Raw genomic sequence first — 22,868 nt, forward strand, 5'->3', positions numbered from 1 at the left:
CATGAACAATTCAAGTTATATTTTTGTCAGTTAAAAGTTGCTTTGCAATCCTGGCCAAAAAATACTTTTCAATTTATATTTTATTTTTAAAACTGTAAAATTGAAAGGGATCTTTTTAAGGCAGAAAAATGATAGATGGATAGAATCATAGAAAGATAGATAGATAGATAGATAGATAGATAGATGCTCTGTCCTTACTTGGTGTTGTCCGAGTCAATAGTATGGAACAGTTTTTCAAGTTCCTCCTCGTTAAGTGTTCCATCCGAGAAAAATGTTTGGAACTCATCGAGAGACAACTTTCCATCATCTGAAAAAGAAATGTCCAGTGAAGATCATGTGAAGCACACACACCTGCAATCCAATTCTCTTCTTTTTAAAATGACACGTGAAAAAGATGAATATCTATTATGGATAAGGAATTCAAGTGAATTTTCAGTAGAAACATAGCTTTGTTAAAAAACAAACAAAACACATTCTAGAAATAAAAATTACAGAAAGAAGAAAATTGAAATAAAATATAGAATCGTATCAATGTATTTAATCAAAATATGATAGTTCTACTCTGTTTCATTATAAAATGCAATTCAATCCATAACTAATTACCAAGATGTACTTCACAACGATAGTAGACGTCTCTAGACCTAACTACAATCATTTATTGGCATTGGTTGCATAGTTAAGATAACTTTCTGAATAACTTCAAAGTGATATCAGAAGGAACACAAACTCTCAGAATATCCATCCTCCACGATTATATTAGCCTTATATTAGAGCAATAGAAAAAATATCTGGATTAATTTTATTCTTTATATGTAGAAATTAGAGCACGGTAACGACCTTAAGAACTTTCCACCTTGAGTCACAACACGGAAAAATCTTAACTTACTTGACCACAACTTCATGGAGTGACAATACAGAAAGACAAGTTCTTTGTGCCAAGATATCAAATATCACACCTTTCTTAAGCCATGAGATACAGAGATCGGACTTCTCTTGATCCATGCTACACAAAGATCACTGCTTCCTTGACTACGGCGAGTGTATCTTCACGAATCAGGATGACGGAAGCCTTGAATTTTCTCAAGGTAATTCTACACAGTAGAAAAAGTATTCTGGGCCACCACGCAAAGACCTTGGAGTTTTCGACAGTATCATTACAAACAGCCAGCGAAATACAACCTCGGCAGAAGTGAAAACACACAGCACCACTTGTACAGTTTAAATAATTCAGGAGGCTCATTCCAGAATCTCCTTGAAGACTAGGAGCCCCACGGAGGGTAATTAACAATGTACATAGAAAGCGTGGCCTGCTTTATTTAATTGGATACACATTCTTCTGTTTAAATCAGAAAAGGTCAGGTTCCCGAGCCTGATTTATTACAAGTTTCAAACTATAAAAAGAGAACCGCATTCTGATGGAAAACGTTCCGAGATTATGAAAAGAGAAATACAAATAAAATATACATTAATTTAAGAGTCGTACATCTATCAATGTGATTATTTAGACGCAACGCTCGTTTAAACAGGGTCTTTGTCGACTCTTCTTTCTGACATGTCTGAATTTGTTTGTAATTTTATACTTGTTGTACAATACATTTGAGCTTTACATACAACATAACTTTTATGTTGACAGTTCTACTTATTACACTGCATTTAAACTATTTGGTATACAATTTTATTAACTGGAAGTTTATAATGAGGTCTAAAGAAGCCTAGCACTTTCTGAATGTACACATGTTGATCACTGCCAAATAATACAGTTTAAGATTCCAATGAAAAATGTCAACAAGGTTCCTGTCTCTGCATGGACAGATTATATTTGCATCATAAGCAAGAGGAAAGTGTGGCGCTCACTAAATCTGGATTTGTGTGTGTGTGTGTTTTAGTTAATTTTTTGTTCTGTTTTTTGATATTCATTACTCTATCTATATACCATAGTGAATGTACAGTACAAATTGAAAGAACCATTTTCATTCACTTCTAAAACTCACACCTATTCCAGTGTTCACTGGTCTTAAATAATAATTAGCAAAAAAACCAAAACAAATTCAGCCGCAAACCCTGGAGGATACGTAAACGGTTTCTATTTTGTGAATTACCTTGGGGAATTTGGATAAGGTAAATGGTGCCAAAAATATAAAATATCTAGATTTGTGAAATCTATGCATAATATACCGACGATGAACCTCACTAAAATACTGATTATGAAACTGGCGAGAGGCAAGTAACCCCATATCATTACAAACCTAATAGAAATGTGTATATTCATGTACTAAATATAAACAATTACTTTTATACATTATTCTGCTTGCAAAAAAGATGTGCACTAGAAACATGGGAGCTCTGTATAGCAGTAGCTGGAGACTTAAGGTTGTATGCAATTGGAGGGTTGATCCCAAAACAGTTTTATCATCTAATACCGTGGACTGCAGGGGTTAAAGCTGGATAGAGCCTTGCAAAATATGCCAAGTAGGACACAATGGAACCTTCTGCACAGCTGTACATACACAGAGAATTGAAATGATCGTATATACTTATATACAATATTTGTTTTCATTTATTTTAACCCCTTTATGAGCAACGGAGTGCCAAGCACGGGATGATATAATAAGAGGTGTCTCATTCTTGGTCCATTAAGGGTTGGTATGGTTCAAGAGAAGAAATACATTGTGCCTTCTTTCATTTTTAAAATGTATTAAGTGCACCTTCAATGTATCACACACTTAAAATGTAAATATTTATGCAAGATAATTAAGAAAAAATTAAAATCAAATAGTGAATGCAGATTGATTTTAGATACAAGGAGGGTAAAAGACGGCTAAAAATGTAGGTCACCAGCTGATAAACTGAGAATACAAGTAGAGGAACAGGTGCATGCCATTCCTCCCAAGTGTCCCTATTTAGACAGAGACAGACCCTATTTTGGGCCCGCTGTCCCTCTTTCCTATCCTAATGTCCTTCTTTTCTTGGAGCTCCATATTGTTCGTGTGTATAACAGAGCTCCACAGCAATAATACTCACAGTAATGTGTCTTTAAACTACAATACAATGTGTTATGCCATCAGTCTGTGTAAATAAGATTAGACGTTACATTTTAGTTGTATAAATTCTTATAAGTAAGCCACCTAATATTTCTCAGAATAACCCCGTCCATGGTCACACCCACACCCCTATAATTAAAGTGTCCCTCTCTGTCTATTTGAAATGTTGGGAGGTATGGACACATGGGTACAATCCATCACGCCACAGACACCCACTCATCTCTCTGACCATGGCATTTTTTGACAAACAGTAGATTTCATCCTTTCCTTCTGCATTTACTACTCTTTCTCATAACCCTACACCAGTTATAATCCACTTACCACTTTGCTTTGACTTACTCGAGGCTACCACCACCACAACCAACGGGGTAGGCAACCTTCTGCGCTCCAGATGTGGACTATATTTCCCCGGTGCTTTGCCAGCATTATGGGAGATGTAGTCCAGAACATCTGGAGTGCCAAAGGCTGCCTACTCCTGCACCTGGCTGGAAAGACACACCATGTATGTACCACTCATTCAGCAATGTTCAAATAACAGAACAATGTTCCAACAGCTGGATGTTGGGGGCCCGGGGAGAATTAGCCGACTCCGATTGGGTCTGAATGTATTGATCGCTTGGTGATTATTTTGTGTTTTAGCTTCAGTCAGCAGATTGCCTGACTCCCTTTTGCTGCATAATGAACTAATAAAGCTGCAGGAATTAAAGTCTCACTGATAATTTATGGGCGTGCTAGAAGCCCCTCGTTTTCAAAGCTGAAACTTGCCTTTTTTTTGTTCTGTGTGTATATATATATATATATATATATATATATATATATATATTTATTAGATAGCTCTTTCTTGGCTCTGTTGCTTACTGCGATTTTTACATTTTTCAGTCTGCTATTTATTCTGTCCTAGTTCTCTTTAGTTTTATTTATTTGAAAAACCAAATTATGCACCGATTTTACCCAATGGCAGTCAGCAGAGAACATTTATCAAAGTGCCGCAATGATTCTGGGACGAAATAAGTCTAAATGACAAGATTTAAGATACACTATCTATCTTATCCGGAGGTTTGTTCAAGATAGGATTTTTACAGATTTTGCTAGTAGCTTCACAGTTACCTTATACTATGGGTACCAAGTAAAAAAAAAAAATAATAAAAAATAAATAAATACCCAGAATTCTAACCTAGCCAAATGCTGGCTGAAAATGGAGTTCTATTCCAACAACATTTTGGTAGCCTGTGGGACTATTACATTGACAGACAGGCAAAGGATGTAAAAAAAATCCTATTTAAAATGGGAGGAAGCTGCATCTGACCGTGCATGCACATCATTTTAGCCCTAACAAGGCTATTTAAATTTAAGGCCAAACTAGTCAATTGGAACAATTCTCTAAGTATGGTATGCTTCCAGTTCTGCAATTTTGGCTATGAATTTGCAAGCTAGCAATTGATGAGCTAATTCGAAACATTTTATAGTTTAGTGAATAAACCCATTTAAATGCAAAGATAATTCTGAACCATTCCTTAATGAATTCTTTACGATTAACCTTTATGTCCATGAATAGGAAAAAAAATAAAAAAATTAAGTTATTAGAATTCCAAATGTATATTCTCAGAATCCATAACCTTCCACACCACCCACGATCCTTTTTAAAATAAACTATAGCTAACTCGACTCCTCTGTCATCCACCTGTGGCTACATAACACAGAGTTCATAATGATTAGCATCCAGAGATATTCTTAGAACTCCATCCATATTGCTAAATTTAAATACTCGGTTGGAAGTAGAACAATTCAGAGGATTTAACAGCATTCTGAACAGCATGTCACGCACACTGTAATATTCTACACTCTTATTTTATACAGTGTTAAAGACAAACTAACTCTGAGCTGTCCAGTGCTGATCTTTGATGGCCAGAGGTTAGATCCCCAGCTATTCTAGAACTGGCAAAGCATAATGGTAGTTGTAGTTACTCAACAGATGGAGATGCACTCTCTGGTCAACCCCCAGCTTGTAGTACTAAAATATACAATGCATTGGCTCCAGAGATGGATGGGTTAATGCTACATATATAAAGAATGACAGCGGGGAGGTTTTTTTTGCAGTGTGCTGCTGTACAATGCAGTCTCATTTACACTACGTTGGCGATCAACTAGTTAACATCATTATTCTGTCCCTTTTCCACTAGGTTCATGTCTGCTTGGAACAGGAGTCTCACTGCAGACCTATTTTCGTGACTGGGTTACTATGGTGACATGGAAATATTAAAGTGTTTAGTCAGACCCCTGGACAGAGGGAGATTAGGGATGATGAATCTCTCTTGACCTTTGTGTTTTATCTATTTAAATAGCTTGGGGGAGGGGGTAAAAGATGCCTCTCTCCAGTATTTGGGATTCAGGCAACACCTTACATAAAAAAGATGCCTTGGCACTCCAGATGTTTGTGAATTAAATTCTCCAAACAGGTTTTCTGAGCAACATAAGAAATTACCCCTGCTCTGTGCTATCTAGGTCACAGATGAACACCTTTTAATTTTGGGGTGTTGCTGCTCTAGGAATGATTACATGATTGGCAAGCCCAGACTTGCCATCGGGCAAATGGCCAGTGGTCAACAATGGCATGGGGATGAAACCAACAGGGATTGATAAAAAGATCTCCCCGGTTGGCTCCTTCAACACGGACGTTCCCCACCAGTGTCGAGAAGGCGAGGGGGAAATCAAAAATTCCTCTCACCTGTCTATCCACAGTTTTGGGGAGCCTGAGGAACTTGCGGTCTCATGAATTGGTGCTAGAAATGTATCAGAGCATTGCCACAATGATGAAAACACTCTAAAAAAAGGCTCATATATCCAGGCTGGAGGGGGCACTCTGCACTCGTTGGAGGTGCAGAGTAGCTGCCTAACCTGCTGGACACACCATTCAGGAATTGGTCCATGTGGTTTGTCCCAGCAGGGGCTTATAGGACTAGCAGTTTCATTCATCATATAGGATGAGTAGAACTGGTCTATATACTTACAGCAGTGTCAGGCTGCCACATGAGAAAGAGGATCTGAGTGGGGGAAAATATATATGTATGATACACACACACATACACACACACATATACACACACATATACACACACATATACACACACACACACACACACACACACTCTCTCTCTCTCTCTCGGCAGCTAGGGGATGAGGAACAGGATTTAACAATATTGCAGAGTATTAAAGGACCGCAGGCACCTGGGGAACCCAGGTAAGAGTTATTAAAACATACAAAATCAGTTTGAGTTCTCACTATGGATGGCACCAGGGGGGGTCCTTTAAGGACTACCATTGGGGACTCATGAGCTACAAAATAAGGTCAAGATAATTAACAACAATACAACAAAGGATATTAGCAATAAACTGAGTAATTATGTGTGATTAGCGTGAAATGGCCAGACGTAAAACATTTTGAAGCAAAGGGATTCCCTTCTCTAATTCCTTAGACGCTAATTTTCCCAAACTAGTCATATATGTATAATTCCCCGATATTCAAACCGCAGGGCATGCAAGAATGCAGACTGCAGGGAAATGCGAACATGAACAAATGAGTCCACCTGCGTATTGATGCATACCTTGACAAATGGAAGCCCCGAAATTACTTCCATTTGTGCAGTTTTTGGTCTTTCCTGCTAGCAATGAACTGCCAGTTTTAGCTTTCCCTGCTAAGGCTGGAGACACAAACTCTGGCATAGCCTATAACTACATCCAGTCCTTATTTCATGGTAAAGAAATTATTTGAATCTGCACTTGTTGGAGTACTAGCATCTCATAAGAACAGAAAGACGATTTGACGCAAAGTAATCTTTTAAAGAGATAACTAGTTGTTATAAAATGTTGTGCATTCATTGAGGGAAGATGAGTCATTCCGATACCTTATGTCAGAGTGCAACCTACAATGCAATGGTTATTGGTTAGGTAATTCCTAACTGTTTCAACAAGCCCAACACATCCAGTGTTCATGTAGGTAAGGGGTTAAAGGTTCAGAGTTTAAAGGGTTACTCCAATCTCCATAAGTGCTTCTTGAAGTGGTCATGGTGATAGGAGTTTGTATGTGAAGTTTCAGCTTAAAACACTGCACAGTAACATTTATTCTTGAGTGTCAGAGGCTAGTTGCAGCCCGGGCACACGTGACAAACAGCCTGGAACTCTGTTCTGGACTGCCTAATGTCAATTCTGTGCATATTTTACATCTGTCCTCAGCACACATTGCAAGCTGCCAACCAACGTAATCTGTTTCTTCCTTGTAGGCTTCTTCCTTTATCCTCTGACCTTTTCACACTTGCTCACCCTTCTCCTTCACTCCCATCCTTTACTCTTTCCTTCCATTGCCAACTAAGAGCATGCGCATGTGCTGTGAGCCCAATCTCTATGGGAAGCCTTTGATTGGAGATCTGCACGGCCCCTGTGATGTCACATGGGGGTGTGCTGTGCAAAGCCAGGTAAAAGGCAAGTAAAACCTTATTTTATAGAGTTTTACTCATCCTTGGGGGCAAGACCTAAAGAATAATGCCCAATAGGACATTATTAAAAGAGGAACGAAAAGGGTTGGAGACACCCTTTAAGATTTGAGTTACTAGTTGAACTTTTCGGTCTTTACTCCCGTAAACTAATCACATGCCAACAATGTACACTTTAACAAACAGAGTTGTAACGAAACACATGCCAATACAGTTGACATTTCAATTATGTACTGAAGATACACAACATATTAAAGTTGACTTTTCAATTCAGTAACTTGTTATCTACCTACCTACTTGTAAGGTCAGGCATTAGCAATAAAAATTTAAATACAGATCAGTATAGAATGTTGGATGAATAAATGTGACGATTAAATAACAGGTGTCTAATATAATTAGGACTTATAGAACTTATATTTCCATGTATTAACTTTCATGTTTGACACAACCAGCAGGCCAGGCTATCGTATAAGGACACTAATTACCAGGACATGTATGCAGAACACATAAAACCTACATAGATGGAATGCTGACGAGGTATAGATATGTTGCAAATCACTCTAAGTTTAAATATTTATTGGGGTGGTTTCTGAACCTAGCCTGTTCTGTGCAAGGCCCTACCTATAACTAAGAATCCATTTCCTTCTCCCATCAGTAATTAGCATGTCAGAAGCCGAGAACAGCCCTGGCAGCAGACTACGATACATCAGAACAAATCATTTTAACAGAAAGAGCGTTCTCTACGGAGCAGGATTTTCAAGAACTTTTATGAGCCATTAACCGCTGCAATTGTTTTATGGCATTATTGAAAAGTAAAGTGTTATCACTCAGCCAAGATTTGCACCTTCAGCATCTCCCACCCACATCCTTCAACACAGGCATCTGATATCCACCAGCATATTAAACTGTAGCCTGGGGCTGCACAATTATCCTCAAATGTGTAGAATCCTGGGGTTCTAGGTTTAGCAAAAGTATAAAGATGTATGTATAAAATTCCCGTGAGGCAGAGAGCATCGAAAGGAGCAGTTTGTCAGATTTTTAGCTGCAGTCTTCATCTCATAATAGAACAAGCTCGCAGATCTTTTAACAAGCTCATTAATTTGTCCGTTGTTTAACTTTGCCTTCATTATAATTACTGTACTGGGAACCAGCCCAAAATCTCCTTGATTATATCCTCCACAGAAAGCCCCCAGTTACCAGTGTAAACAAAAAAAATAAAAAAATAAGTCTTATTGCTCAGTAAGCAGGGCAGCCAAGATACGATATACGCTACATTTTTACTGTGACCTTTACTAATTCGCAATCTGTGCTTTTATTTCAAAGGAATGTTATGCTACCTGCAGAACAATCCTGTCCATCTTGCTTTTAATGTTAGGTACTCTGTATCACTATATGCTGGAATGCATTCATCTTGCTTTGAACATCAAACAAGAGCAATGGTGTTCGCATCTGCTGCTCCTGGATTTGCTTTTAAGTTGGAATGAAAGCGTTCAAGGGCGCCCATATTTCAAGTAATGTAACAGAATTTGCAGCTATGGATCACACTCTAGCACTGGCATTTACAGAAGCTTTTATAAATTGTGGCAAGTCTTTCACTAATGATCCCTCCCAAATCTGCAAAGAAAGAATGGCTTTAGATGAGACCTCTTATAAAAAAAAAAAAAAAAAAAAATACTCCTAGAATAGTCATTAAAAAATACACTCTCTTGTGCACCTATGTCAACTCCCACTCATTAGAGTGGCTCCCGAGCTGCGTAATAAGATTTATCAAACAGTGCGGGTGGAACCAGGAGTTTGATATCATATTCTTACATCACTGGCTGTAATTGGCAAGCATCAAAGCTGGGAACAAATTGCCTGTTTGGTTTAACCCAGATTTTTTTTTTGAGTGACCTGTGATCTTTGTCCTTTCTCTGTTGCTCAGTGATTAAGATTGAAGCGATGATGTAATTATTTTTGTGCCTTTTTAAATGCCAGGCAAATGTAACCGTGAAAGCGTACTAAGCTCACCCTAGAGGCGGCAGGCTCCAATAGGCAGACACCTCAGTTAAATTTTCATTTTAGTACTTAAAAATAAAATATAACGTGGTAACTTATACCATACAGAAATGGACCCAGTAAAACGCACATGATGGGGAAAAAAAATGGATATCGATTTCCAAAAATGAAATGCCATCTCCGTGTCCTCTAACATTTCACCTGGAAAAGGCAAAAATATACAATGGATGCTTTTTAATGAGTCCATCATTGAAACAAGGACCTGTCCCATAACATTTAATTTAAAATACTGCAATTCCGTCATCCAGGAAAATACAGAAGGCCTTACCATAAATAGTAATAACCCTAGCGTTACCCTACCGCTATCCCTAACCTTAAAGGATTCCCTCTGCTAATATTAGCAGACTAAAAAAGTAGAGTGTGGCCTGTGACCGCCTTCTACTGGCTCTTTGGAAGAAAAGAGGACGGTCTCCCTGCATGCTGCCTCTGCCGATTATACCGTGGCAAAGTCCAGCACTGATCACAATCAGCAGGGAGCAACAAGGACATCAAATAGCGTGCAGCCAGATAATCCCCGCAGCAGAGTGTGATTGAAGAGCTCGCTATAAGTGCTGCATACAGCTGATTTATCAGTCGGTCCCAGCTGATAGGGTGGAGCACCAGGTATCGATTGGTACCTGGGACTTCTGTTTGTGAGCAGGGATTTAATCTTGCTCACATACAAACGTTAGGACATGCCATCACTTCCTAATAGAGTCAAAGTCTGGATTTGTAGGCTGTAAAAGGAACATCTTTATGTTGTACAGGGACTATTGTGTGTATATTTTCAGATATTCTATACATCTAAAAATAAAAAAAATATATACATCTTTCTAGTTCCTTTTCTCAAATATTAGAACCAACTAATCTGCCAATAATGGAGTCTATTTTGAATTTTTGTTCTTTAAAATAGTCACTCTGACATGTTAGGTGGGATGTGTAGGTTAGGTTACACTTATATCACCGGTTGCTTTTTAAAAGCATAAACAAAAGATAATTTTAATTATAGAAAAAAAAAAAAACAACCATACTCCCCATCAGTCCAGCTCCGACTCTCCCTCCCAATCTGCAGTTTCCCCTTATTGCAATAAATAAAATTGCAGATGAGGTTTATGATTACAGTAGAAAACTGTTAATTGAACATCAGCTCCCAGAAACCCTTGGTGAGCCTATAAAGCATGGTTTATGGGATAAGCACAGCATAGAAAAGTTAAATGAACATCATGACTAGATGAGTCACTTCCCGGTCTTGCTTGTGTATTTGCAGAAAAAGCAATGGCGTTAATACATTTGTAATACAAGCTAAAGCTTTTGAATGAGACAGTTGTCTCAACGAGACCCCTTTAACAATCGCCTACATCGTTCATCATCTCATTGGCAGTTCTCATTTTGTCCGCTTCACTATTGAAGTGGTCTGGGTGCATTGTCCCTATACCCGTTACCCCTTAATCTTGCAGTTTAAAGCACTGCAGTTTTTGAGAAGCTGCAATGTTTAAATTGCAGTACTAAGAGCCTCTAGTGGCTGTCTCCCACTAAAGGCACTTCCTGGAGTTTATGGGACTCTAGCTGCCCTAAATGACACTTGATATCCTCACAATTTGCAAGAGATCATCCAGTCTCTGTGAAATCCCCATGTGAAGTAGTCAATGCTTTACCAAGGGGTGAGCCTAATGCGCTCACCGCGCACGTGCATTAGGTCCCTCCATCGGATGATGTCTGAAGAGGTGGAGTGCCAACCCAGCGCTGAGAGAGATCGGCAGTGGAAATGGGTTAGTAAATACAGTTTTTTTAACCATTTATCTGCCAAAGGAAGGGGCCGCGAGGAATGGGGGAACAGAAAGCTGTATAGTGTTAGGGATATTCCTAACGCTATAAAATCCCTATAAGCATCACTTTGGCCAGTGCACATGTCCAGAATTTGTCATTTAAAGAATAACACATCTAATCCTAGATATTTCGATATTTTACATGCTACCTCGTGACATGTAAATGACTGTTGGACGTATGAGTGCTAGGGAGAGAATGGTTAGGGCAATGGGTGTCTGGGGACGGCTGTTCACAATGAATCTGTTTAACCAGAGGCTGCCTTGCCATATGACTTCATCAATTTAATAAGGTCCCATGTGTACTGACACAGTCAGAAGTAAAAAAAAAAAACACAGAACAAAGAACGTGATGGTGCAGAGGACATAGAAACATAGAATGTGATGGCAGATAAGAACCATTCGGCCATCTAGTCTGCTCAATTTTCTAAATACTTTCATCAGTCCCTGACCTTATCTTATAGATAGGATAGCCTTATGCCTATCCCACGCATGCTTAAACTCCTTTACTGTGTTAACCTCTACCACTTCAGCTGGAAGGCTGTTCCATGCATCCACTACACTCTCAGTAAAGTAATACTTCCTGATATTATTTTTAAACCTTTGCCCCTCTAATTTAAGACTATGTCCTCTTGTTGTGGTAGTTTTTCTTCTTTTAAATATAGGACTGGCTCCAACTGCTAATTGACTTGCTTTAATTACAGGGGGCACTTTAAATAGTGGATTTGAGATTTACACTCTACTAACTGTATTACCAGTAAAACCTACCGAGATGTCCATTGGAGTAATTAGGATATTGAGGTGGCATGAAATGGAAACACAGTAAGCAAAGAATGCTTTACCTTATTTCCTAGCAATCTGACAGAAGAACAGACCTTTTGTTTGTTTTGTTTTTTTAGAATATTTAGATCTTTAAGTTAATTTTTACTATAATTTTTACTGATCAGCTGCTGCACTTAACACAAATCACAGCGGCATGCTGGGTAGGTGCATAATTATTTCTCATTTGGTCCACCATTTAAATTCGGCATTAATCCCACAGTGTAGCGTAATTAGCAGGTTAAATTGTGGGACATGCACCTGCCGATTCCACTGACATACCAGCTGGCTTTGCTGCCAGGTTCATTCCCCAAACATCAGCAGGTTCACGTTTCACATCGGTTGACGGCAAATCAGCTGTAGAGACCCTAATTATATCTACTGGTGTGTAGAATAGAAAAACAGATAAATGGCTACAAATCAAGTACTTTTGCCTTTTGGTTTATTTAAAATTCCATGGCTTGGTGACCAGATGCATTCACTAGCCATGACATTTAAACAAAATGTAAATTGCAGAGTACTGAGCACATCAGTGGCTGCAGTATGCATTTTATATTATAGTGTTATTGGTTCTAAAGGGGAATGTTGCATTGCCCTCTGGGGTGAATGATATGCTCTGTACAGTGTAATTGCAATAGGCATTGTAGGGTATGGGGAATGTGACGTCTGGAAGATGTGAGCTCCTACGAGAGCCAAAGATCTGCTTTCTGTGCTCATCGAATAGCATGGTGCATAGAATCTGTCATTATTCGTGGCTGTTCAGAATCTAAATAAATTGGAGTGAGAATGAAGGATCAGATAAGAGATCAGCGACACTACCGATCTCAAGCCCCATCAGAGTTACACGACTGATCTTATACTGGAACATCCGATGTTAGACCGAGGTATTGTTCCCTGCATCTTTCCTATAACGACATTGTGTAACCGAGAGTGCAGGATCCACGTATGGCCATATTTCCCAAGTGGCCCTATTTAGGAGGGACAGTCCTTGTTTTGGGCCCAAATCCCTCTGTCCCTCTTTTCAATGAGCTTCATATTGTTGGTGTGCCTTTCGATATAACAGAGCTCCACAGAAATAATACTCACAGTAATATTTCATTAAACTACTATAACTGTGTTAGAAATCAGTCTGTGTAAATAGGATACATTGTTAGTGTTCTAAATCACATTTTTGTTGCAAAAATTGTTGTTGTTAGTAAGTCATCTAAAACGTCTCAGAACACCTGGGTTCCTCCTTGTCCATTTGAAATATTGGGTGGCATGCATGGCTTCCTAATTTTATGTTTAACTCTGTTATTATGAAACTATTCAGCAAGTATAGGAATGTATATCTTAAAGGAACACACTGGACACCATAACAACTTCATTTAAAGTAAGTTGTTATGGTGCCAGGAGGTCCCTGACGCTATTTCACCTTAAGTGATTAAACAGTTCTTAAATGGGTTAACGCCAACATCTGTGTTTCAGTCCCAGATCTCCCTGCCTCTCTTTCATTCAGTGTTCTCAAACTCCTAAAACCAGAAGGCTCTTGCAGTGTCTGGCAGCAGCGCCACTGATTGTTTGATGGTGGTCAGCTGACGCACTCAGACAGTGACTTGCCATTCATAAAACGGCTTGAGAATTTACCTTTTTCAAACCAGTTTTATGAACAGTGAGTCACTGATTCTGCAAGAGGCTTCCAGTTTCCCGATTGTGAGCCAATTTTTCCAATTTTTCTTGTCCTCCCCACTAGGGTATCTGTTGACCTACTGTGTAGAGAAAGCTTGTCAGTATCCATCTAAACCTAGGATACCAGCGAGTTCAATGAGGAGCCAGGGCTTCAACCAGAAATTATGGGGCCCCTGACACAGCTCAAAGTCTGGGCCCACATGACCTGCCCCAGATTCTGCCCACGTGACCCGCCCCCAAATCCACCTACAGGGCCCATCTTGAGTCCACCCACAAGGATGAAGTGTGTGTGCACTGAATTTGGTTGTGTGTGTATAGTGGCTGTAGAATGTGTGTAGTGGATGTAAAGTGCGTGAGTAAAGTGGATTTGGTGTTTATAGTGGATTCAGATTGGATGTTTGTGTAGTGGATAGAGAGTGTGTGTATAATGGATGAATCATGTGTATAGTGAATGCAGAGTGTGTGTTTGTGTAGTGGACAGTGGCGTACATACCAGGGTCGCAGGGGTTCGCGGCTGCAACCAGGCCCGGCCCACCAGGGGGCCCGGCCGCCCTGTGACCTGGTATGTACCCACTGTGGCCCCCAGAGGCTGGCCCTGGTGTCACCCGGCTGGCAGGCAGGCTGGCAGGCCGGCAGGCGCGCGAGAAAGCACTCTCCCCTGAGTGCTTCCTCTTCAGCTCCCTCGCGCACCGCACTGATACCGGAGCCGGAAGATGACGTCATCTTTCAACTCCGGTATCAGTAAGCGGCAGGCGCGCGTGCACCTCTTGAGCTCCCTCGTGCACCGCACTGATACCGGAGCCGGAAGATGACGTCATCTTCTGGCTCCGGTATCCGTAAGCGGTGCGCGAGGAAGCTGAAGAGGGAGCACTCAGGGGAGAGTGCTCCCTCGCGCGCCTGCCTGCCAGCCAGCCTGCCTGCCCGGTGACACCACTGGACCCCAGGGAATCCCCTCAGCTCTCCCAAAGGTAAGGAGGCTGGGGGGATTAAATTTTTTTTTTTTAAAGTGTGTGTGTGTGTGTTAGTGTTAGAGTGTGTGTGTTAGTGAGTGTGTGTGTGTGTTAGAGTGTGTCACTGATTGTGTTAGTTTGTGTGCGTCTGTTAGTGAGTGTGTGTTTTGTAAGTGAGTGTGTCTGTCTCAGTGAGTGTGTATATATGTCTTTCACTAAGTGTGTGTCTGTCAGTAAAGGTGTGTGTCTGTTAGCTAGTATGCGTCTGTTCGTGAGTGTGTGTGTGTCTTAAGCACTTACCTTTCTCCAGCGCCGGACTCCCTTGGCGCTGGGGATCTCACCGCTCCGAATACGCATGTGTGGCAAGAGCCGCGCGCGCATTCAAACCGCCCATAGGAAAGCATTACTCAATGCTTTCCTATGGACGTTCAGCGTCTTCTTACTGTGATTTTCACAGTGAGAATCGCGGAAGCTCCTCTAGCGGCTGTCAATGAGACAGCCACTAGAGGCTGGATTAACCCTCAGTGAAACATAGTTTCTCTGAAACTGCTATGTTTTCAGCTGCAGGGTTAAAACTAGAGGGACCTGGCACCCAGACCACTTCATTGAGCTGATGTGATCTGGGTGTCTGTAGTGGTCCATGTGGGAGGTCAGAGTGTCCTGGGCCCCGCTTGGAAGCCAGCAGAGACATATATATCACATATCACATATACATATACACACATATACACACACACACACAAGGGCCAGATTGGACTACCTGTGCAGTCCAGGCCCCCAAGGACTGCCGGGGGCCCGTGACAACAGTCATGGTTGTCACCCCCTGATGGCAGCCCTGTGAGGAGCACAAGGATAACCATGTCCGGCATGGGCTGTTAAACAGAGCTTCTCTTGCAGACAGTGGATGTTGTGACAGGGCAAACTCCAAGCACCACAATAATTAATGTAAAGTGATTTTGATGTGTAGATCATGCTCCAGCAGTCCCACTGCCCAATTATCTGCTATTTAGGAGTTAAATCACTGTGTTTATGCAATTCTGGCTGTGTCTCACACAGCCTCCCTACATGCTTCCTAAAAGAAAGCTCACCTCTTTTAGGGTTCTTTATTGCACAGTGTGTTCAATTTAGAATTTCTTATCTCCTACTCTGTAAATTGCCTTGAGCCTGCAGCAGCCCCTTGTGTGTGTAGTTAAAGTTCAATTCAGAGTATCCTTTAAAAATGACCTTCCAACTTTCAAGAACATTTGTGAAAAAGCTCTGGGAGATTTTGTATTAAAACGTAAATTGGAGCAAACCGAGTTTAAATTGGAGATGTCTACACTGAAAGAATCCAAGACTCCTTTACTGACTATTGCCACTCTAAAAGAGATGCTGGAAGTACACAGGTAAACTCTCCAGAAAAGAAGCCTTGCTGGTGTATAAAACCAGCAGGGATAAAATTCCCTTTGAAACTGAAATGCTGTTCATGTAGCATAGTGCAGACTGAGATAGGTCGAGAAGATTATGATTCATTGAGATCTAATGTGTGATTGCGAATGCTGTGCATCTCCTCCTATAAATATTTGTCAACTCCAGATGTTCCAGTGCATCTGTGATATGTTGAACCAAAAATGTTTAACCTTGACACACTGATCATTCTAAAGATGTACTCCGTATTCTAGCAGTAGAATTTTAAAAAATAACATTAACCCCAACACTGCTAAAATAATATGTATATATATCTATAAGAGCATGAGAATGAACTTTAAAAATGATGAATGTAAATGTAATTTATGCTATAACTAAATGCAAATTTGTAATTTCTGATGACAATTGACTATAATTAATATAAATCTGGTATTTTCTATACCAGTATCTTTAGGTGAAACGCAGTCCCAACATCTAAGACGAGGCAGTCCAATATTAAAGGAACACTATAGGGTCAGGAACACAAACATGTATTCCTTGCCCTACAGTGTCAAAACTACAATCTATCCCCCCTAACATTCCCTTGCCTCCACAAACATAGAAAAAATTGTGCAGTCTGCTGCTGGCTCTGCCCCTGATCAGCCTGTTTGGGTGACCTTATCAGAATATTTATTCAAAGCCAATCACAATGCCTTCTCATAGGAAAGAATTGGATTGGCTGAGACGGTCAAGGAGGCAGATCAGGGGAAGAGCCTGCACAAGCCAAACAAAACCCTGGCCAATCAGCACCTCCTCATAGAGATGTATTTAGTCAATGAATCTCTATGTGGAAAATTCAGTTTCTCCATGCAGAGAGTGGAGACACTGAATGGCAGCTACACTGTGCAGCACTGCCCCAAGAAGCTCCTCTACTAGCCATCAAGGAGTGGTTATTTCTCTGCAAAAAGCCTGAAGGTAATGATTCTACTCACCAGAACAAATTCAATAAGCTGTAGTTGTTCTGGTGACTATAGTGTCCCTTTAAGAATAAATAAACAAGTAGGAGAATGGAGCACTATCAACTTCTGGTCAGTATTTGTTAAATGGGGACTTAATTCACTAGAAACATTCACTATATTCATTAAACATTTAATATATAATATTTATCCACAGTACAAGTGAAACATTCGAGCACAATAGCCTTCACAAGATCAAGCAATATTACATATACCAAAAAAATGAAATCTGTCAAGCTAACTCATCATCTCCCACTTTGACTACTGTCACATTCTTACCAGCCTTTCTATCAAGTTACTGATAAAACAGTTATGCTAAACAGAAAGTGGACACGCAGTTCATGTATTTCACATTTATTTCTCGTCTGCTGATCCGTCCCCTGCCAAGCATTTCAACAGCTTCCATCACATCTAGTATATGAAGGTTTCATAGAGATGCTTGATAGTTCAGATTTACATCACATATGCTGATCAGCCACAACATTAAAACCACTGAAGTGAAATAAATTTAATATACCGGTGGCACCTATCAAGGACTGGCATTTTATAAGGCAGCAAGTGAACAGTCCATTCTTGAATTATTGGAAGCAGGGAAAATGGGCGCGTAAAAAGATCTGAGTGACTGACAAAGACCAAATAGTGATGGCTAGATGACTAGGTTTAGAGCATCTTCAAATCAGACAACTGGTGAACCGGCATCAAGGTATGGCTGCCAAAGGTTCATTGATCCTGTTGGGGAGCGAAGACTAGCCCGTCTGGTCCGATCACACAAATGAGCTTCTGCAGCTCATATTGCTGAAGAACTTAAAGGAACACAATAGGGTCCGGGCTCCACCACCATCCACATCATTGGCTGACAAAGGAAAGCATTGTATTACTAGGCTGTAATATAAACAATTTTCTCCGAAAAGGCGGTGTTTACAGCAAAAAGCCTGCAGGGACATGCTATAAACACCAGAACAATTACAATAAGCTGTAGTTGTTCCGGTGACTATAGTTCCCCTTTAATGTTGGCCATGATAGAAAGGTGTCAGAAGACAAAGTGCATTGCAGTTTGCTGCAAACCAGTCAGAGTCACCATGATGACCCCTGTCCAGGGCTGAAAGCGCCTTCATTGGGGTCGTGACTGGTGCAATGGAAGAAGGTTGCTGGGTCTGATGAATCAAGTTTTCTTTTAGTGGATTTTAGTGGATTGACAGGTGGGCATTCACAATTTACCTGGCAAAGAGATTGCAGCAGGGTGCACTATGGGAAGAAGGCAAGCCAGTAAAGACAGTGCATGCTCTGGGCAATGTTTTGCAGGGAAACTGTGGGTCCTGACATTCACGTGGATGTTACTTTGACACGTACCACCTGGCTAATGATTGTTGCAGACCATGTACAGTCCTTCATGACAATGGTGTTCCATGATGGCAGTTGCCTCTTTCAGTAGGATAATGCACCCTGCCACAATGCATAAATTGTTCAGGAATGGTTTGAGGAACATGACAAGAGTCCAAGGTGTTGTCCCAATGCGATAGAGCAGGCCCGTCGCTACCCGACAGGCAAACCAAGCAACTGCTTGGGGCCCCGAGCTGGCCCGGGGCCCCAAGCAGAGCCGCCATCAGGGCATGCGGTCCTGGGGGGCCCGGACTGCTCAGGTCGTCCGGGCCCCACATTCAGTGGGTACATACCGGGTCGCAGGGGGCCCTGCGACCCCGGTATGTACCCACTGGGCCAGCCTCTTCTCCTGGGGGGCCCAGCAGCCGGTCACCTCAGGGCCCCCCAGAGGCTGGCCCTGCTGACACCCGGCGGGCGCGCGAGGGAGCACTCTCCTCTGAGTGCTTCCTCTTCAGCTCCCTCGCGCACCGTACTGATGCCGGAGCCGGAAGATGACGTCATCTTCCGGCTCCGGCATCAGTACGCGGCGCGCGAGGGAGCTGAAGAGGAAGCACTCAGCCAGAGAGAGTGCTCCCTCGCGCGCCCGCCGGGTGTCAGGGACAGAGAATAAATTTAAGTGAGTGGGGGTGGGGGGGGTAGGGAGGGAGGGAAAAAATTTAAGTGAGTGGGGGTGGGGGGGAGGGAGGAAGAACATTTAAGTGAGTGGGGGAGGAGGGAGGGAGAACATTTAAGTGAGTGGGGGGGGAGGGAGAAAATTTAAGTGAGTGGGGGTGGGGGTGTGGGGGAGGGAGAAAATTTGAGTGGGAGGGGGGAGTGGGAGGACATTTGAGTGGGAGGGGGGGAGAAGGAGGAAATTTGAGTGGGTGGGGGGGGGGAGGGAGGAAATTTGAGTGGGTGGGGGGGAGAGGGAGGGAGGAAATTTGGGGGGGGAGAGGAAGGGAGGAAATTTGAAGGGGGGAGAGGAAGGAAATTTGGGGGGGGAGGAAGGGAGGGAATTTGAGGGAGGGAGGGGGGAGAGGAAGGGAGGACATTTGAGGGAGGGGGAGAGGGAGAGGGAGAGGGAGGGTGGAGAGGAAGGGGAGAAATTTGAGGGGGGAGAGGAAGGGGGGAAATTTGAGGGGGGAGAGGAAGGGGGGAAATTTGAGGGGGGAGGAAGGAAATGAGAGGGAGGGGGAGAAGAAGGAAATTGGAGGGGGGGGAGAAGGCAATGAGAGGGAGGGGGAGAAGAAGGAAATTGGAGAGGGGGAGAAGAAGGAAATTGACGGGGGTAGGGGGAGAGTGACATCCATCACACACACAATGCACCCCTTGCACACAGAAAAACACACAATGCATTACACACAGACACACATACACAAGCAATGCATCCCTTACACACAGCAACACACAATGCACCCCTTCCACACACTCAGTGCATCCCTTACAGCAGTGTTTCCCAACCCAGTCCTCAAGGCACACCTACCAGTCCAGGCTTAGGGGTGACCCAGTTGTGTCTAAGGTGTTTTTTTCTTTTTTTTCTAAAAACACCTTAGACAAAACTGGGTAATCCTTAAATCCTGGACTGGTAGGTGTGCCTTGAGGACTGGGTTGGGAAACACTGCCTTACAGACACACACACTGCATCCCATACATACACAAACTCACCTAGCAGCCCTTACACATACAAACAAACACAGATTCACACAATGCATTCCTTACACACATCAGGACATCCCCCCCCCCCCACACACACACACCCCTGTGAACAAACTCATTGGTGGAACATGAAGGTGGACCCTGGGACCCAGACCTTGAGCTGTGTAAATGGCCCTCAAAAAATGGAGCTGCTTCCCGTTCTCCCAGAACATTGATTTTTGTGACCACAGTTACAAACCGCCTCCAGAGAGCCTGTTCTACACCAGACCAGTGGAGCCAGACGGCAGCTGAAGCCCATCATCATCCTCATCTGGTTGTAAGTAGGCAATCTAGTATATTATTCGTGGCACTAATCTCTAATTTACCTCACATTAAAGGGACACTATAGTCCCCAGAACCACTGCAGCTTAATGTAGTGGTTCTGGTGTCTATAGCCTGTCCCTGCAGGCCTTTTATTGTAAACACGGCGGCACTGCAGCACTGTGTTAGTTAACATGGCAGATCATATGGGTGGGGCACTGTGATGTCACATGGGGGGCGGCAAACTTTACTTTTGCCTAGGGCGGCAAAAATCCTTGCACCGGCCCTGCAGACACTGCATCCCTGTGGGTGGACTCGGGGGGGGGGGGGGGACCCGGGTGCAGGCGCCGGGGGGCCCAGACCTTGAGCGTGCATGTGGGGGGTGGGGTTGGAGTTGGGGGGGCCTCCATGTCTGTTTTGCTTGGGGCCCCCAAATTCCTTCAAACGGCCCTGCGATAGAGCATCTGTGGGATGAGCTGGAACAACAAATCTGATTCATGGAGGCCACCTATTTGCAATTTGCAGGACATTAAGGATCTGCTGCTCATGTCTTGGTGTCGGATACCACAGGATACGTTTAAAGGTCTTGTTGAGTCTGTGCCTCGATGCATCAGCGTCGTTTTGGGAGCAAGAGGCAGACAACATTAGGCAGGTGGTTTTAATGTAATGGCTGATCAGTGGATATTGGCCTGGAATTTCTGCACGGTGCACTTTCACATTCCAAAACTGAAATATGTCTTTGGGGAAAAAAAACAAAAAACATTGCCTCTTTTCTCTATTGGTCATTACAAATGACTGTGGTTGGAAAATGCATCATCTTACGTGATGCAAAATAGATGCCTATGAAATGTTAGTGCATGCCCAGGAATATCTGTGGAAGTTTACAGGACTCCATGGACCAGGAAGACCATGGACTGACTGAACCTTAGTAAGTTAGGCTGAGAGCAAAACACTTTACAAATTGTAAGATAACTACTTTAGAAAGATGCAGAACGAGGCTACCTGAATATTTTCAAATAATTACAAGCAAAATTTCACATTTCAGAGAAGGTTTGTCTTTAATGTTATTTTCCTAAATCTTACTAAATTATCTTGGTCACCATCAACCCAAATAGATCTTGAATTTCTCCACAATTAATATAGTTAGAACGTATTTAAATGTAAACAGTAATATATTTATGAAGCCATTTTAATTAAAATTAATATATTCCATAAGATGCTAGTTAATATAGGTGTTTTTTTTATTCAAATCATTTTAATTAAAAATAAAACTCATAATAATATTAATAATAATAATAATAATAATATACAGATGGACACCTCAGGAAAAAGCTTTTAACACTGCATGGAATTTAAGAGAGCTTGTAATCAATGGCATTTTAAGAAGAAAAGAGTAATTACATTATGCCGAATTCTCCGCCATACAGAATAAATCAATCAATTAAAATAATGGACCTACCCTTAGGATACCAAAACTGGTCTCTGCAGGAGACACAATGGTTGCTAATTAACCCAGCACACCATATAGCGACTTGACCACATTATCAATTTTTAAGCTATTAGCTATAATGATTAAAACCACCTTCTTGAGAAGTTTTATTTAATACAAATTACAAATCATATATGGACACATTTCATGGCTGTGAGCTCTGCATGGAGGCAAATGGTGATGGGGAATTGACAAATGTCAGGATTTGTTCCAATGGCGCGGCAAGATGCGCAACTCCGTAAAACAAATGAAAATTTGGCATCGCGGACTGTGTTCATTTCACGCTGTGAATTTGTTTTATACAGATTTGGACATAATCAGTTCCACAAACCTCCAACGCCTGACCACACACTGAAAACAGAATGGGCTTTATTTACAGAGATAAATGTGGGCCAAAGTCTACATCTGGACCTATCACCGGGGAAACCATAGAATGTTCCAGCATACGGTTTCATAAAATGTTATTCCGGTATACTTTTCAATTCTATGCTTGTGTAGTTAGGGCTTTCTTCACTTACTGTTCCAGTATGTCAATCATGTATTGTTAAAATGTATTTTTTTGTCTTTTTAACCCATTATACAGCTCCGCAGAATATGTTGGCCCTATATAAATAATTTTATTTATTCTTCACTTCTGTCAATGCCTTAATCTTACATAAGGTAAAAATGGATAGGCATGCAATATGTAGATTTGTTCAAAGATAAGAATCAAACCAGCACTGCCAGGAGGATTTAGCACTCGTATCTAAGGCATTGTGTAGATAATACAAAAATTGAATTAAATAAAAAGGAAAAAGACTTTTCTCTCTGATATGAATAACTTATACAGATTTTAAC

General features: G+C 41.6%; 2 protein-coding genes across 2 annotated transcripts in view; both read right to left on the minus strand.

The window, feature by feature from the left end:
• LOC134578629 (inactive hydroxysteroid dehydrogenase-like protein 1) overlaps positions 1-22,868 on the minus strand; it is a 1,053,979-nt gene that overhangs the window by 263,271 nt on the left and 767,840 nt on the right. The gene's annotated exons all lie outside the window — the stretch shown is intronic.
• NECAB2 (N-terminal EF-hand calcium binding protein 2) overlaps positions 1-22,868 on the minus strand; it is a 114,729-nt gene that overhangs the window by 86,682 nt on the left and 5,179 nt on the right. The window contains exon 3 of the mRNA XM_063437622.1: positions 199-307. Within this exon, the coding sequence (XP_063293692.1) occupies positions 199-307 (109 nt within the window). The remainder of the gene's footprint in view (positions 1-198; positions 308-22,868) is intronic.

The sequence above is a fragment of the Pelobates fuscus genome, chromosome 12, assembly GCF_036172605.1.
Source record: "Pelobates fuscus isolate aPelFus1 chromosome 12, aPelFus1.pri, whole genome shotgun sequence".
In the NCBI taxonomy this organism is placed as follows: domain Eukaryota; kingdom Metazoa; phylum Chordata; class Amphibia; order Anura; family Pelobatidae; genus Pelobates; species Pelobates fuscus.